The 15,423-nt window shown below is 42.3% G+C and overlaps 1 protein-coding gene across 1 annotated transcript in view; it reads left to right on the top strand.

Moving 5' to 3' along the window:
- The first annotated feature begins 4,607 nt into the window (after positions 1-4,607).
- The window catches only part of LEMD3 (LEM domain containing 3), a 40,720-nt gene continuing 29,904 nt past the window's right edge, over positions 4,608-15,423 (top strand). The window contains exon 1 of the mRNA XM_023947758.2: positions 4,608-6,169. Within this exon, the coding sequence (XP_023803526.2) occupies positions 4,651-6,169 (1,519 nt within the window). The 5' untranslated portion in view covers positions 4,608-4,650. The remainder of the gene's footprint in view (positions 6,170-15,423) is intronic.

Here is a 15,423-nt window from a genome sequence, read left to right as displayed (position 1 = left end):
GCAGTAGTCTTTAGCAACAATTACTCTGAGACATAAAATAGCCGGTCAAGAAGGTTTTAGGGACCAACGGGTGGGTGAACATTTTGGTACTGTCCTACTCATTCTCTTTGAATAGCTTCAGGATGATCCTTTTAACCATTCATCTGCATTCATGACTTCATCCATCTGCCCCTCTGTAACTACATTTTTGCTTCCTGAAAAGAAGAGGCTGGAAGGCAAAAAATTGACTATAATGATAAACATCAGCTTTTAGTCACTATTATTTCTTTGCTTTATTCCTACAGCCCTTGTCTCTATTGTTGGTTGTCTATATTGTTTTCTTAAATTCTATTATTTCTTTGTCACAATTTGTCATGAAATCTCTTGTTTTCTGATAGCTAACATTCTTCTTTAAGCTCAGTTCTGGGGGAATTGAATGGTTCAGGTTCAGGTTTTAAAATAAATATACCTAGCTGTTCTGGTTCCTGAGAAGAGAAATGAATACAGAAAGAGAATTTAAGTGAAAAGTTCATATGTAAATAAACTTTCAAAACTTTCAAAAATAAAGTTTTTCAAGCCAGTCTTTAGGATTTGGAGTTCTGCTTTCTGGATTATTTTTTTCAACTTACAGAGTCAGCAGTAATGCCTCCAGCAGTTTCATCAAAATGGCCAATGCCCAGGAATACAGACATCATAAAGTGAGCAGGAATTATATGACCTGATCAGGAATGACCACTCAATTGAGGATATGGTATGGATCAGTTTAAGTTACATAAACATTGATGTATTAACTTCAGGAGGGGATTCTGTTGCCTTTTGGAAGGCATGAACTAGGATGGTTCACTTTAAGCAACAAGAACTGCACAGTCACAGCACGTCATCACACACTTTGTGGGAGTGAAGCTAGTGTGGGACACTTAGGAGGGAGCTGTAATCTGGCAGCACATGGCCTCTTTGCAGGAGGTGGGGAATCCAGCACACCCTGTTCATGCTGCTGCAATATGTGTGGTCCAGCACCATGTGGGAGGTGTGGGCAAAAGACACTTTGCATGTGCCCACATCATAGCCACAAAAAAGCAGCAATGCAAAGGCAAGAGATAACAGAAGCCTTTTGAACATTAATAGGATGCCCACAGGAAAGAAAAACATATACACAGGCTTACCTGCTGAATGGCGTGGTCAGTACATAAACAAATAACACATATTAGTACCATAACACCACTCTTAACTTTAACAGAGATGGATTTGCTCTCATTAAAAAAAACTCACATGGGAGTTTTAAGGAGGAGAAACGAGAAATTAAAAGAAGGATGTGCAAGTGAGTCTGTTCACTCAGAAATGTGGCAGCAAAAGAAATATTTAAAATTAGTTTTCTTGGGGAAATGCCCATTCAGTTTTAAAAGCAGAAGGTTAATGCATGTTCATCATGTAGTATTTGAAACAACTGGATAAACAAGAGTAAATAGGTTTAAAAATAGGTTAGTACAGTTTGCTTTCATAGTGGAGTGATTTCTTCCATGGCATACTGCCATAAGTGTAACCCCACTAGTTCCCGGAGGTCTGTGATTTTGTAACTATCTCCATTTTTATTAAAAAGACAGGAAAGGCACATTCCTACTTTTCACTAACATTCACATTCATTACCATCACATTCTTAACAGAATGTGATCTCAGCATATCTTAAGGCTCAAAACCTAAAAGGTAAATAGAAATACACCAGCATTTACAATAGTGGGAGTTTCGTGAGTGGATAATACTTTGTTTACATGTGACTCATGATTTCTACTTCAGGTATGCAACAGTGATTTGTATAGGGAGTGGGCTGCATTAATTGAAGAGGAAGTTGCAGTGAGAGACTTGCTAACATTTGAAAGGCAGCTGTCATTCACACATTCTAAGAACTTTAAAAAAAACATAAATATCACACAAATCTGGAATCAGAGAAGAAAAATAAAAGCAGTGTTAAGATACAACTTCAAGTAACAGTCTAATGAGGTCAACGTAAGTATGGTTGCTAACTTCTAGAACAGCTTCTCACCCAATGGAAAAACTGGCAATTTCTTTAGAACACCAGTCCTTCAAGGATGAGAGGGAAAATATAACCCAAAATATCTTATCCAAAACACAACCATAATTTTTTTTCCTGATGAATACCAGTCTCCACACTTCCTGCAGTCAAAATTTACCTTAAGTAACCAATTTCAGTATAGACTTAAAAATTGACTATATTGGTAAAATAAGGGATTTATACTAATGTATCCTATGAAAGAAATGTGGTGAGTTTGGATCAGTAATGGAGGTATCCTTACTTCAGTACAACCAGAAGACATATTTTTTTAAACATTTCAAAATATTTTGGCGCACAGATTTTATATCATTACTTGGAACACGTAGACTTCTCAGCTGTTCCATGTATCTGCATGCCATAGTTTTGCAGATTCTTCAATTGTTAATAATTTCTAGTATTTACTGCACTCCTACTGCTAAATAAACAGTTTTATAAAGTAACTCCTGGCCTTGCTATAACAAACAAAGAAAAGATAGGAATTGCATTGGTAGGGTGACAGGATCCTCACTTTCTTGCAGGACAGCATATCTTCTGCTAATAAAAGGAAGGTGTCCAAGCAGGTGCTTTCCAGAACAGTACCTGGGCTGGGACTGACTGCTGTAAGTTTGGCCAGTGTCACAGGCAGCTGGAGGCAGGCACTGAATGTGGCAGGGCACGTTCAAACACGTATCCCAAGTAGCTGGTGGAAAATATGGGTTGCTTCTCACTGATGAGGAGGAATGGAATGTCAGAAGCATTTCTTATGGCATTTATGATACTGTATATATGGCTAGTATAGATTGGGAAATAGGACAGAACAGGTACATTTACATTACTGGTTTAATGTGTGACGGAGGTCATGTTGAGTGTAATCCTTACAGCTGGAGTTCTGTGCATTCCTCCAATGCCCTATACTGCTGTATGTGAAACAGCTCCTGTCAGGGAAACAGGAGACTGTGCACAGTGCTGCCACATAAAGCACAGCAGACATACAGACCCTTGGCCACCCCTCTAGCACAGTAGACTTGGCTTGAGCTTCACACATAGCTGCCTCACAGCTACCTCAACTCCTTTTCTGCAAATGTTCCTCAATAACAAAATTAGCAACTTCAGTTTTGACATTAGCAGGGCACGTATCCACAATATCCTGCAGCAGACTGTGAAGAGGAACACATAGCTGTTCATGCAGTTAGACCTTATTCTTGGACCTCTTTTGCCAATGGTGGTGTAAGGCCAGTCAGAGCTAGGTCAAAATTGGAACACAGCCCGCTGTGTTTTTTATGTGGTATGCAGAATCTGAGCCCCTTTCATCATTCAGGGTGGAGAGGTCGAGACAGGCAGGCCAGGAGATTCTGAAGCCTCCACATGTGGTTCTGTGGCCAAAAAGGCCCAGCCGGAAGGGCCTTTGAGAAACGCCGGGATGACATCTCTATATTGGCACAATCATCTGACAAGTACATGTTTCTGGATACAGTCTGACAATTTCAACTGCAATACATACAAAGAACTGTATTTTCCAAAAGAAAGCAAAATACATCCAGGTAATTCCAAAATTAATCACATACAGAATCACACAGAATTTATTAAGCTGGAAAAGACCTCAGACCATCAAGTCCAACCTATGACTGAATAACACCACGGCAACTAGAACACAGCACTAAGACTTTGCTTAAACACCTCCAGGTGCGTCTCCTTGCTATCCATGGGCAGTCCATTAAAATGTCTAATCACCTTTCTGTGAAGAAATTCTTCCTATTGTGCCACCTAAAACTCCCCTGGCCCAGCTTAAGACTACGTCCTCTGGTATGTATGAGAGGTTGTATGCCTCCACACAGCCGAGATGTCCTGATGCTGGAGCTGCAACAGGGAAAGGTTTGCTCCCACCAAGCACATAGGTGGAAAGGAGCCGCTGCCTGTCACCTCGGGAAGGGCCCGCCAAAAGGTGCACGCAGCCTCTTCCCATTTCTCCAGCCACCTTTAGGCTAAATTTGACACCCGGGAATGGCGTTAATGGAGGTTCAGCGTTCGGTCTGACGCTGCTCACTGCAGAGCATTCCCGAGCTCTCCGACACTCGGCAGCAGCCGCGGTTTTGTCTGTCCAAGCGTGCCTGACACAGCGCCTTTCTGACCAGCGCGGCCCTCCCAGCCCCCGGACTCGGCGCCCCCCGCCCCGCCACTTCCCCGCCCCGCCACTTCCCCGCCGCCGCCGAGAGCGCCTCCCGCAGGCCACCCGCGCGGTGCCGGGGCCGCCCGTTCGGCGGTGCCCTCCGTGCTTCCATCCGCCGCCCGCCACGGCGCGATTCCCGCCCGGGACCCCCTCCGCGAGCCCGGGGGTAGAAGGGACGATCCTCGGCCCCATCTCCCGCCGGGGTGGCGGGAGCGGCGCCAGCCCCGCGCGACAGCCGTGACCGAGCGGAGGCGGCCGGGAAGGGCCGCCGGCGCCGGGCGGCCCCGCCCCGCTCATCCCCCCGCTCCCCCTCCCTCCCGGCCGCGTTCCCGGCGGGCGGCGCCGCGGGGTGACGGGCGGGTCTCGGCCACAGCCGAGTGCGGCGCGTCAGTTCCGGCGGGGAGCGCGGCGCGGCGCGTGGGTCGGAAGCGCCGCGGCGGCGGCGGGGGAGCGGAAAATGGCGACGGCCGCGCAGCTCACGGACGAGGAGCTCTTCTCAGAGCTGAGGCGCTTCGGCTTCTCCCCGGGGCCGGTCACCGAGAGCACCCGGCCCGTCTACCTGAAAAAGCTGAAGAAGCTGCGCGAAGATGAACGGGCCGGGGCCCGCGGCGGCGGCGCCAACAAGACCCGGAACAGCAACAACAATAACACGGGAGCCGGAGCGGCGCCGGGTGGAGGCGGCGGCCCCGGGCGGGCGGCCCCGGGAGCGCGGCTGGCCGGCGCCGAGCACCCCTTCCTCGCCGGGGCCGCCGCCGGAGGCGGCCGTGGCCGCGCCGCACCCCCCGCCGGTGGCGGCAAAGTGCTGCTGGGCTTCAGCTCGGACGAGTCGGACGTGGAGAGCAGCCCCCGGAGCCAGGCCGGCGGCAGGAGGGAGCGCGCTGCGCCCCTCTACCGCGGCCTCAGGCCCGCCGCCCCCCACGGCGCCGGCGGCGTGAGCAGCAGCTCCCCCCCGGAGGAGGCGGCCCGGCGGAAGCCCAGCGCCTGGTGGGGGGCGGCCGCCAGGAGACCGGCGGCGACTCAGGGTGTGAGGGAGCTCGGGGACGGCGAGGAGGAGGACGACGAAGAGGAGGAGGAGAAGGAGAGCGAGCAGCAGAGGTGGAAGAACCGGACCGTGAACGGGAACCGGCTCTTCTCCTACGGAGGGAGCAGGGACAAGTACTCGGACTCGGAGGAGGAGGAGGCGGCGGGGGCGAGGGCCAAACAGCAGGGACCGAAGGAGGAGTCTGCAGTTCGCCGGCCCAGACGGAGCCTCAGCAAGTCGCCTGCTCCATTCATAACAAGCAAATGCGCTGCAGCCGGCGCTGGCGTGATGGAGACGGGCCAAGAAAGGGCTGGCGGCGGCTGCGGTGCTGGTGTGCTCGTAACGAATGACAGGGCGGCGGGGGCGGCCGCTGCCGGCAGTCTAGACAGGGGCAGAAATCAGGAGGAGGAGGAGGAGGCGGCGGCGGTGGTGGGGGGGGGAAGAGGAGGATGTGAAAATCTGGACTCTAGTCCTCCGAGCCCCAGATACCGCATTGGGCTATCCAAGAAATCCCCATCAGTATTGTTGCTGCCACCACCGCTCACGGACGTGGACAGCGGCAAAATCACTGACCCTCCAGCCACCATTAGGAAAGCGACCAATAATCATGTTCTCAGCGGTGCTCCTGGTAGCTGTAGTGTTGAATCCAGGATCTATTCATCTACTAATAGCCTTCCCCCGGGTGGAACCCCCTCCTCCCTTAGACTCAACCACTCCAATCATACGGGTTCAAATCATACCTACCTGAAAAACACCTACAAGAAGAATCTCTCTGAGCCCGAGGAGGAGCTTCTCCAACAGTTCAAAAGAGAGGAGGTATCCACCACTGGAGGCTTCAGTGCACATTACCTGTCCATGTTCCTCTTAACTGCTGCATGCTTGTTCTTTCTGATACTGGGATTCACATACCTGAGAATGAGAGGTTCTGGAGTAGCTGAGGATGTGGGAGCCAACAGTAAGTATTAGGTGAAGGGTAAGAGCAGTTTCTGCAACTGGATGTAACAACTGTTAATACGCCTTTGCATTCCCAGACATCCCTTACCGAACAGTTCTGGGTTCCACCTTAGTATAATCTCTCTGTAGAGGACTGTGCTCAGAGGAATTGTCTTTCCTTATGTGTGTGCTTGCAAGCTGGTATAATAAGCTTGCAAGACATTTGAGGATAAACTTAAATCCCAGCATTCCCTGCTGTAATCTGTTGCTACCTTGTTTTCTAGCAAGTTTTTTTCCCAAAGCAGTTCTTCGGGTTTTGTTCAATTTAGCAGAAGTATGGTTAATAGGGAATTGACGAGGGAAGGCTTTATGTTAATCTCACAGGAGTAAGCGTGCACAGTTAGATACCTGGGATTCCTGCAGGGCTAAGATTTGACTGTAGTTGTTTGGTAATAAAGCAGGTTGTTTTCATTCATGTGTGCTGAGGCTTGAAAAGGATCCTAGGTTGAGGTGATGCACACTGTGACAGACTTTGTGCAGTGAATGTTTGACTTATGTGTATTGTTTTCTAATAAGTACTTTCTTTTATATTTAGTTGAGAATAACGTTTATACATGAAATACTGCTGTGCTTTAGTCTGAATTTCAGAGCTTTTTTTTTTTAAAATACTGAATTATTTGTGAAGAAGTTGGGAACTTCTTTAACATGTGGAAGTAACTTATTGGAATGGATTTAAAAAACACTGGTTTTTTTTTAGATGGTATGGAAACATACCACCTAAGAGTGGTGATTCTTGCTAATTCAGTTCTTGGCTGTTCTGAAATGGACAGTGGAGATTCTAACATCTCCACAAGAAAGAAAACTCATGCCATTGCTGTCTTGATTTTTCATTGCTCCTGGTGAGAAATTGTGCCAAAATCTGGTTTTGGGATATAAGAGTGTTAGAAAGTTCCTGGCAACTTGTATTTTTCTGGACATGATTGAGGATGGTGAGTGGGGTGTATGCAAGTGTGTACGTTTTTTTTTTGTATAGAGGGTAGAGGATTTATATACTCATTTGTGGACTTGTATACAGTGCCTTGTAAGGAATGATCTGCCTGTTATCTTGGGATCTGCTAGATGTCACAGGGCAGCAGTGTGGGCTGGCTTTTTTTCTATTCCCCTTCAAACGTTGTTCATTACATTACAGTAGCATAATAATTTTTAATTCTGTTTTGCACTCTTTGGAGGGGAGGGGGTGAGTAAAACATTCGCTGTTGAGGAAGGACAGTAGCAGCAAGGACTTGGGGATTTGCAGTGGTTTCATTGCAATGGTCCACGTGGCTTTTAAGTGCTGTTCAGTCTTGTTTTTGGGCTGGCTGTGAACATAGGCAGGTGGACTATAATTAGATACGGTATAGTGTGACTGTTGCGGCTGCTCTGGGTAGCTTCTGGCCATAACTGCTGCAGACATGCCTACGTTTTCTTGTGTACAGATAAGCTGTATTCTTGTACTAGCATGCATTATATGCTTCTTTTATTCTTGAAATACGATGATTTTAACAGGAGAAGATCTGTCAGCCTACTAGGGTAAACTGCCAAATTCAGTGGTTCAGTTAAAACTGGCTTATCATCCTGTTTGATACAAGCTGAGTGTTTCAGCAATGCAGATAGCAATAGTTCTTACAGTTCAGAGTGAATTTTTTTTTTTTTTTTTTTTTTGTATTGAAAGAAATTTTGGTTTTGAATGTGTGAACTTTCCTATAGAGCACGTGGGATGACTGTGTTGGGGGTATTGCTCTTAAAAAGTTAACCCAACTGGAACTGTTAGGAAAAATTGTCCTCTTCTCAGAGGACCTTGCTTAGGTTAGGCTGCCCAGTCAGTGCTCTGGTAGTCCAGTGTTGCTGGGTTTTTCAAGTAAACTAGTTCTTGGCCTGTTCTTACTTGCTGTCTTTTCAGTGGAACTCTTGAAAGTGGATTTTCTGAAGAATTGCTCTGGCAATGCCACTCATATTTTATCTGTGCTACTTCCTCACAACCCCAGGCTTTGCTGCAACGTAACAAATGGGAACGGGGAATAGTGTCCCTTGGCAGAATCAAACAGCAGGTTTTGTGGCTGGATCCTTCGATAGGAAGAGCAGGCCACTTCTTCTCAGTAATGGGGGAATGAACAAGGAGTTACCTTGCCCATATGTTTAGCATGTGCTTACTAAATTCCTCTCATATCAGCATATGGAACAAAAATACTGTGGGTCTGTAGAACAGGCAAGAAAAGGCAAGACGGACTAGTAAAGACTGATTTTTACTGAAAAGGGGGAGAACCCTGTCTTCTATTGTATGCTTCCTAAGCTTCAGCAACATCCAAGTGAGTCCTTAGATTCTTATGCTTGTATGGGTGTATAGTTTGGTTTTTTTTAATAGAAGCAGAAGTGATTCATACTTTTTAATTAACAATGATAATGCATCTCAAAAACAACCTTTTCATTTAGGTGATTGGATGTTGAAATTTTTCTGTCTTTTAGGTGATTGTAGGTAAGATTCTGTTGGGTGAGAGTGAATTGATTGTGGAAAAAAATCAGTTGTTTGACACTATCTGTGTCATAAAAACTTTTAGGGTTCAGCAAAGTTGCAATATATGAATCTCTCTAATTATCATGCTTACTGTGATAAAGCAGTAAAGGCAATTATTTGTATATTTGGTGGCTTCTTATTTTAAATTTGCAGGGAATGATGCACAGTGAGCTTAATGTTGGTTTTCTTAATAGTTAATTGCCTAAAATTAAATGCAATCAAAATAAGGTGATAGTATGTTTGTGACATTGAAAAATATTTATCACAAAGTACAGTCAATATCAACACCTAAATATTTGTCAGACTGTAATCTAAGAACAGAGGAGGTGTGTCTAATGATAGAGAGGCTTAAAACCAGGTATTGGAGTTGAATTTAGGCCAGGTGTAACATTATAAATGAGAAGGGGTGAGCAGAGAATTTCAGAAGAGACTTGTCACACTGTGCATAGTGTTCAAATGATTTCTTATCCAGAGCTCTGAAATAGCTATGAAGCTGTTTAGTTTTTCCACGTGTAGCATAAAATGGTCAAAGACAAATCAGAACTGAGCTAATTCTTCTGTATCTAAGCTAGAAAGGTCACTTGAAGTAAGGTTTTTATGCATTATTGCTGTCTAAAATATAGATAAATGTCTGTGCAGTTTTTCTTAAACCCGTTAAAATATACTGCTCTTCAAGCTCACATAGAAGACCAGCTAATGTGTAAGTGCATGTTGTGCTTGCTATCTCTGACAGCGCTGCATTTGAAAAAGATCAGTTTGGGCTTGGTGTGTGTAACTTCATTTTGCTCTGGCTGTAAAGCATGTTTTGTTTGCACCTGCCTTCAAAATACCATGAGATTGTATCAACTTCTTGCCAAAACAGCATAGTATTTTGTTAGGATGATGGTAGACTTTAATCTATTTCCTAGGTTCTTCAAACCTTGAAGAGTGTGTATCTCTTCCAACTTCTGTGGTTTTGTGATGCTACTCTGAGCATCTCACGTGGCTGCTCCTGGAAGTTAATTCTAAAATTATTTCCCCTGAAAAGTTGGTAACTGTATCAGATCGGTTGATTTTGCTTTCAGATTAAGTTGACTAACATTCTGAAAGATGCGGGCCCTAGTACAGATGCTGTTGAAATCTGTAAGCTGAAATACGTTGTAAGTAAGTTACTTTTACCATTTCTGCTCCAGTACTTTGTCTGGGAAGCAGTTGCTGTGAAGAAAAAAACCAAAAACCAGAACAAAACCACCACAACAAAAAACTAATCTTGAAAGTTTCAGGTTTTTTTGCTTAAAATCTTATTTTCTTATAAGAAGAGGCTTTTTAAAGTGACATCTGTTGCTAGTAATTTTGGTCTTTCTATGATACTTGTTACAAAACTGCTAGGAGGATAATCCTTACTACATTTGCTACAACTTGTGTTTTTGAAATGTTAATTCCAAGAGACTTAGCAGTTGTATATATTGCAAGTGTAAGCTTATGCAAATCATAGTTCTAAGAGTTTCATTCAATTAGATTGATGTTCCTTTGTTCTTGACGTCTAAATCTCTCAGGTGGAATGAAAATTCTGTGGAATTTTATGCAGAGAATTTAATTGCTAAGAAGTTAGACTTGCTGTATAAAAGACGAGATGATGACTTTTACGCTCATGGGCCTGCAAATTGCTGTTGAAGCGCTGTGATACTTCACTGATAACTGTTACAAATTTACTTACTTTCTAAGATCACCTTTTCAGAAGAGTCTATATTCTTGACAGTGTTGGTCCTAATGGAGGAAAATTAGTTGTGGATAAGAAGTATTTACAGAAGAGGACATAATTAAGGGAGGGAGAAAAATTAAGACTTTCAGGGTTCCTGTGTTGTGTGCCTATTGATGTTCCTTCTGTTTTGCAAGGGGGGTACCCTGACTTGTATTTGACAAGGTAACAACTTCTACTAAATATTAGCATATTGCTGTTTCACTTTCTGCATATTACTTTAAATCCTAATCAGCAAGTATTTCTCAACTAGGTGATATAAAAGAAAATACTGGTATTTTTTGTAAAGACTAATCTCTGTTGTAGCAATCTCAATTCTGTGGTTTGGTAAATTGTGGATCAAGATCTATAGGTCAGACAAAAAGACTCTCTACCTTCATAAAGTAAAGCCAGGCAGAATAGTTAGATTTCCTTAGGATCCTTGATAATTTTAAACTCTTGTCTTTCTTATGGTATGTCAGAAATTACTCTTTAAAATGGGGAATAATTTGACCTTTTATCTAGGAAAGTCTGCATAATTATTATGTAGTGACTTTCATCTAGGAAAGACTAAGTAACTGTTATATAGTACAAAATAGCTCAGCTATTCAAGTCCTTCCTGAAGGATAATAAACCCTCTATTTTCCTTTGTAATAGATCTGGAGTATAAAGTATAAATATGAATATTGCTCGGCAGTGTTTGAAACAAAAATGATAGAAATTCAGAATTCCTGTTTTTAGGGTAGTTGATACTTTGTTCAGAATATTTATAACTGTTTTGCATTCATACCTTAAATGTGCTGCTGTTTGCAGATATGCACAAAACATCTCCTTATGCCATTACTGTAGATTCTTATTATGACTTTTTTTTCAAAGTTGCTGTTGGAGGCTATGGGTTTTTTTAAGTAAATGGAAAATTTGAACTAGAATCGCTTGTCTGTGGAGCAGGGATGGAGAAGAACTCTGACAGGAGTCAGTCTGTTTTCATTAGGTATGAAAAAGTAATCAAAAGTTTGCACTGTATTCTATAGTACATAGTTTTTGCAAAAGCAAATTCCATTTCTCTTGAGAGAAAATTAAAAGTGATACAGAATCTGAAAGCAGATCTCGTTGTAACTTTTCCATTTTAAAAAACATTAGGGACTAGAAGGTGTGGGAAAGCAAAACTTGTTTCATTTGTTAAGAGGCTCTGTCAACTCTAGTACTGTTGAAGTGCAATGCAGCTCTTTCTGCTTAGGACAGATGTGTAGTGATAATGGATGCAGTGGAAATATTTTAAAGAAGCACCCATGATACACAAGGACTTAAATTTCGCATCATAGGAGCCCTACTTTGCACTGTTTCATAATCTATAATTATCCCAGTTACAAGAGGAGAATCAGGCCTGCAATCCTCCTATCTCTGGGAATCAATTGTTTTTCTAAAAATCATGTACATTGTAATCCTTTAAAGATCTGTTTTTCATGTGAGAGTAGTAGGTTGCAAACTTCAGCCTGACTTCTTACCCAGCTAAGCTGGCAGGAGTTGCAGAGTTGTACTGAACTGATCTAGGATCTGATTCTAGACTTGTCCTTCAGTAATTGTATGAGCACTTGAACAGGCCAGAACTGCTGTTTGAGAAAGTTGCTTCACTAAAAGGCTTAGGCAAGCAAATTACACAAGTACAGTGTTTTTTTGTTGATGAAAGTGGAGAATCATGGAGTGTTATAATCATGAGGAAAGGATACATTATTTTTGCCTTTATAGGTCTTGTGAGGGTTTGTACTCTCTGCAAAAATTGGTTGTCTGTTGTGATCTGTATTAGGTTGAGGGGAATAAGTTTACTGGTCAGTGGACTGTGAAATCAAGGTATATTAAGAAAAGATTTTTTTTGGGGAGAATCCCATGTTGCTGAGAACTTCATTAGTACTATCTTTGTCTTGTCTGTTCTTGACTCCTTCTGTTTCTCCTGGTAGATACAGCTTTGTGGAAGGTGGCAGTGCCTTTGCTGTGATTATAATAAATAAGGACATGGTGTAGCTCAGGTCTTGATCAAGGTAACCTTGGTAGCTTCTGCCTACTGAGTCATTCTGATACAGAAAAGCTTGTCAAAGCGGGCAGTAGTACTGATGGAAAGAAGCGTACTGATATGTGCAGGGATAGATTGAAGAACCACTGCAGGTCTTAAAGGTGATCTCATGTAGGTTCCTTCTGTATTAGAAGGCTTGCTACAATCTACAATGTCCAATATTGAGTCCTACTGTGTTGTACTTCCCACACTGTTATTTAGTGCTGTTATCTGTTCTGCTTGTGTTTATATTCTGCTGTGGAGTGTGAGAGTAAGTGTATGTTAACCGTGAAACAGGCAAATGGGGTGCCTGTTGGGCATAGCTTGTTGGAGGAGATGTGCTGTTTTGGCTGGCATTTTGCAGAGGTGAATTTTTTTTGCAGAGAAAAAGGTCAAATTTTCTGCTTACTGAGTGTCATATTGTAACATCGAGGTATCTTGAATAATGCTGCCTATTTAGAGTCTTCAACTCCTTCAGCTGCTTTAAATGAGCTCTGAGTGACAGACTGAAAAGGCTGTTTAATGTGGGGAGAAGAGTAGGGGTTTAAAAAGAGATGTCTAGCATTGAACTAAGAGGCACTAAAACTTACTAAGTATTCTCTATAATCCATTGAATTCTAGTAACCCTCTGCTAGGTAGTAAGAACTGGGTCTGTTCATAAATTGTAGGCTTGTAGATTCATAATTGTAGGGATTCAATTCATAATTGTAGGGATTGTAGACCAACTCCTTGGCTTCTTTTTCTTTATTTCAGAGAAGGCCATTTACTTAAATAAAAATTTAAAGATGGCTTGTTACAGAATAATCGTTTTATATACATGCTAAGACTTCCTCCATACTGCCTTTATTCACTTAAGTCATAATACATGGTCACATCCCTTTAACCTTCTATTTTTCAAAAAGGTACAAGAAATATTTATACTTGGTCTTAGAGTGTCTTGAGTAAATGCAGCATCAGCCTGTCCTTTCTGGGTGTCAGTTGAACAAAACTTTATCACAGGAGGACTCCTGGGCACAAGGTGGATAAATGTAATTTTTTTCCTAACACTAGATATTAAGGTTATGTCAAGATCTTAATTTTACTTCTGTCCACAGAAAAGTGTTTCTTTGGTCAGTTTAATCTCTGAATTGGAGACACCTCAGGCTGTTCTTTAATTTCATAGCTGTATTTGTTAGCTTTAGGATATTTTCAATAGGCTGCATATCAAAGCCACTTACCTTAACAATCTGTGCCCTCAATACTCATCATCTCACTATGTAGCTGTGCAATAAAATATTCCACAATACTTCATTATTTAATAGTACTTTTCCCAGTGTTTGTTCAGCATCATCAACCTGCATAGCAGAAGCCCCTTATATCCCAACTTCATCAAACACATTTTTATCTGAATATGTAAATGTTGTTGGTCATAGAGAACAGAAATCTAGCTATAGAGCTAATCTGAAACCTGTCAGTAGATACTGAGCACTGGAAGATTTACTGTGAGGGATGGGTTTCATATCTATCAGGAGGTAGATACATGATTACTTTTTGTTCTGATTTGGGATTTGTTTGTCTTGTTATTGCCTGAAATAATGCTTGGGTTTGTTGTTTTTTTAATTCCCAGTGTATTTTCTGGGAAATGGTATAACATTATCTGTTAAGGAATTTCTATACATCTCTGCCTATATCTAAGTTTAGACTGCTGTTTGTTTTTTTTCAGGTGTTATGCCTTAGATTTTATTGAGGACAGACTGGGTGGTGCTCGTGTGACAAACACCTGAGAGGTGTTTTCACAGGCTGTGGAAATCCACAGTCAAAACCTAATTATGGGGAAAGGCCAGTGTGTTACTGTTGCTTGTATTGTTTCTCTTTACAAATTCCTTGGAAATAGTTTACTGTTACCTTGTAAATAAGAGAAAATTATTTATAAAATTCCAGGGTGGTATCTTGCAAAGGAGAGTATCATATTTGGTTTAATCTAGTCTGTTTCTGAATTGGTGTGCACCCCATATGTGACCAAAGAAAGTATGGGGAGGAGAAAGGTATAGTGTATTTCAAAGAAAAAGCTGAAAAGTTTTTTTTTATTTGGTTGGTTTTGGGGTGGTGTGTGTGAAAGGAATTTTATGTTGTCCTAGGGAGACTTTGCTTAGCTGAGAAAATCAGAGCAGATGTGCAGATTTTCTTCTAGAGAAGGAACTAGTCTCAGAATTTATTTCTGAACTCTGTTTTTCTTATCTGTAAGCATGAGAAGTACTTATGATCATAAGCTTTACATCTGCTTATGTAAAAGCAGGTGTGGATAAAAGTGTAAGGCACTATGGGAAATAGGGAATCTGAGCTGTGTTTGAAGGATATATTCATGTTTGGGTATTTTGTCTTTTGCCTATGATAATAAATGCATGTTCATTTTGATATAAGCTCAGAAAAAATCTAAAAAGGAGTGTTGAGAGCATCGAAGAGAGCTCTAGTGCTGGCTGTACTGTTTGTACAGTGACCTTTGAACTAGGAGTAGAAATACCAATCTTTTGCATACTCCTGAGAGCTCATTCATTCAGAATGGGCAGGTACGTATGCACAGTTTGATTTGGTGATCCTAGGTGTATTATGATCAATGTCTATTACGTTTTACTTCCATCAGAGGTGGTAGGTATTCCTGCAGCAACACTGTAGAATATGTTGTTTCAGTTTTTTACATTGAGCATGGATGTGTTGGCATACTTTGGAATTGTACAATGCAGTGGCCTTTTTATTTATAACTTTAAACACTTTTTTTTTTCCTTTTGATGTTTAGCTAAAGGTGTTGTTTATTGAACTAATAACAAAAATGTGCAGATTGTGTCCAAGTGCACATGAAGTAGAAGGGGGAGGAAAACCATGAGATGTTACATCCAGACTTCTTTGATTCTGCTGTTTAGGATGTGTGGTATTAAATGATTCCTTTTGAGGGAGAGCAGACTGGAGGGAAATGACACCAAAGTA

The sequence above is a fragment of the Cyanistes caeruleus genome, chromosome 4 (assembly GCF_971803275.1).
Source record: "Cyanistes caeruleus chromosome 4, bCyaCae1.hap1.1, whole genome shotgun sequence".
Taxonomy (NCBI): domain Eukaryota; kingdom Metazoa; phylum Chordata; class Aves; order Passeriformes; family Paridae; genus Cyanistes; species Cyanistes caeruleus.
Note: the sequence above shows the minus strand (reverse complement) of the source record. Positions and strands in the feature narration are given on the sequence as shown.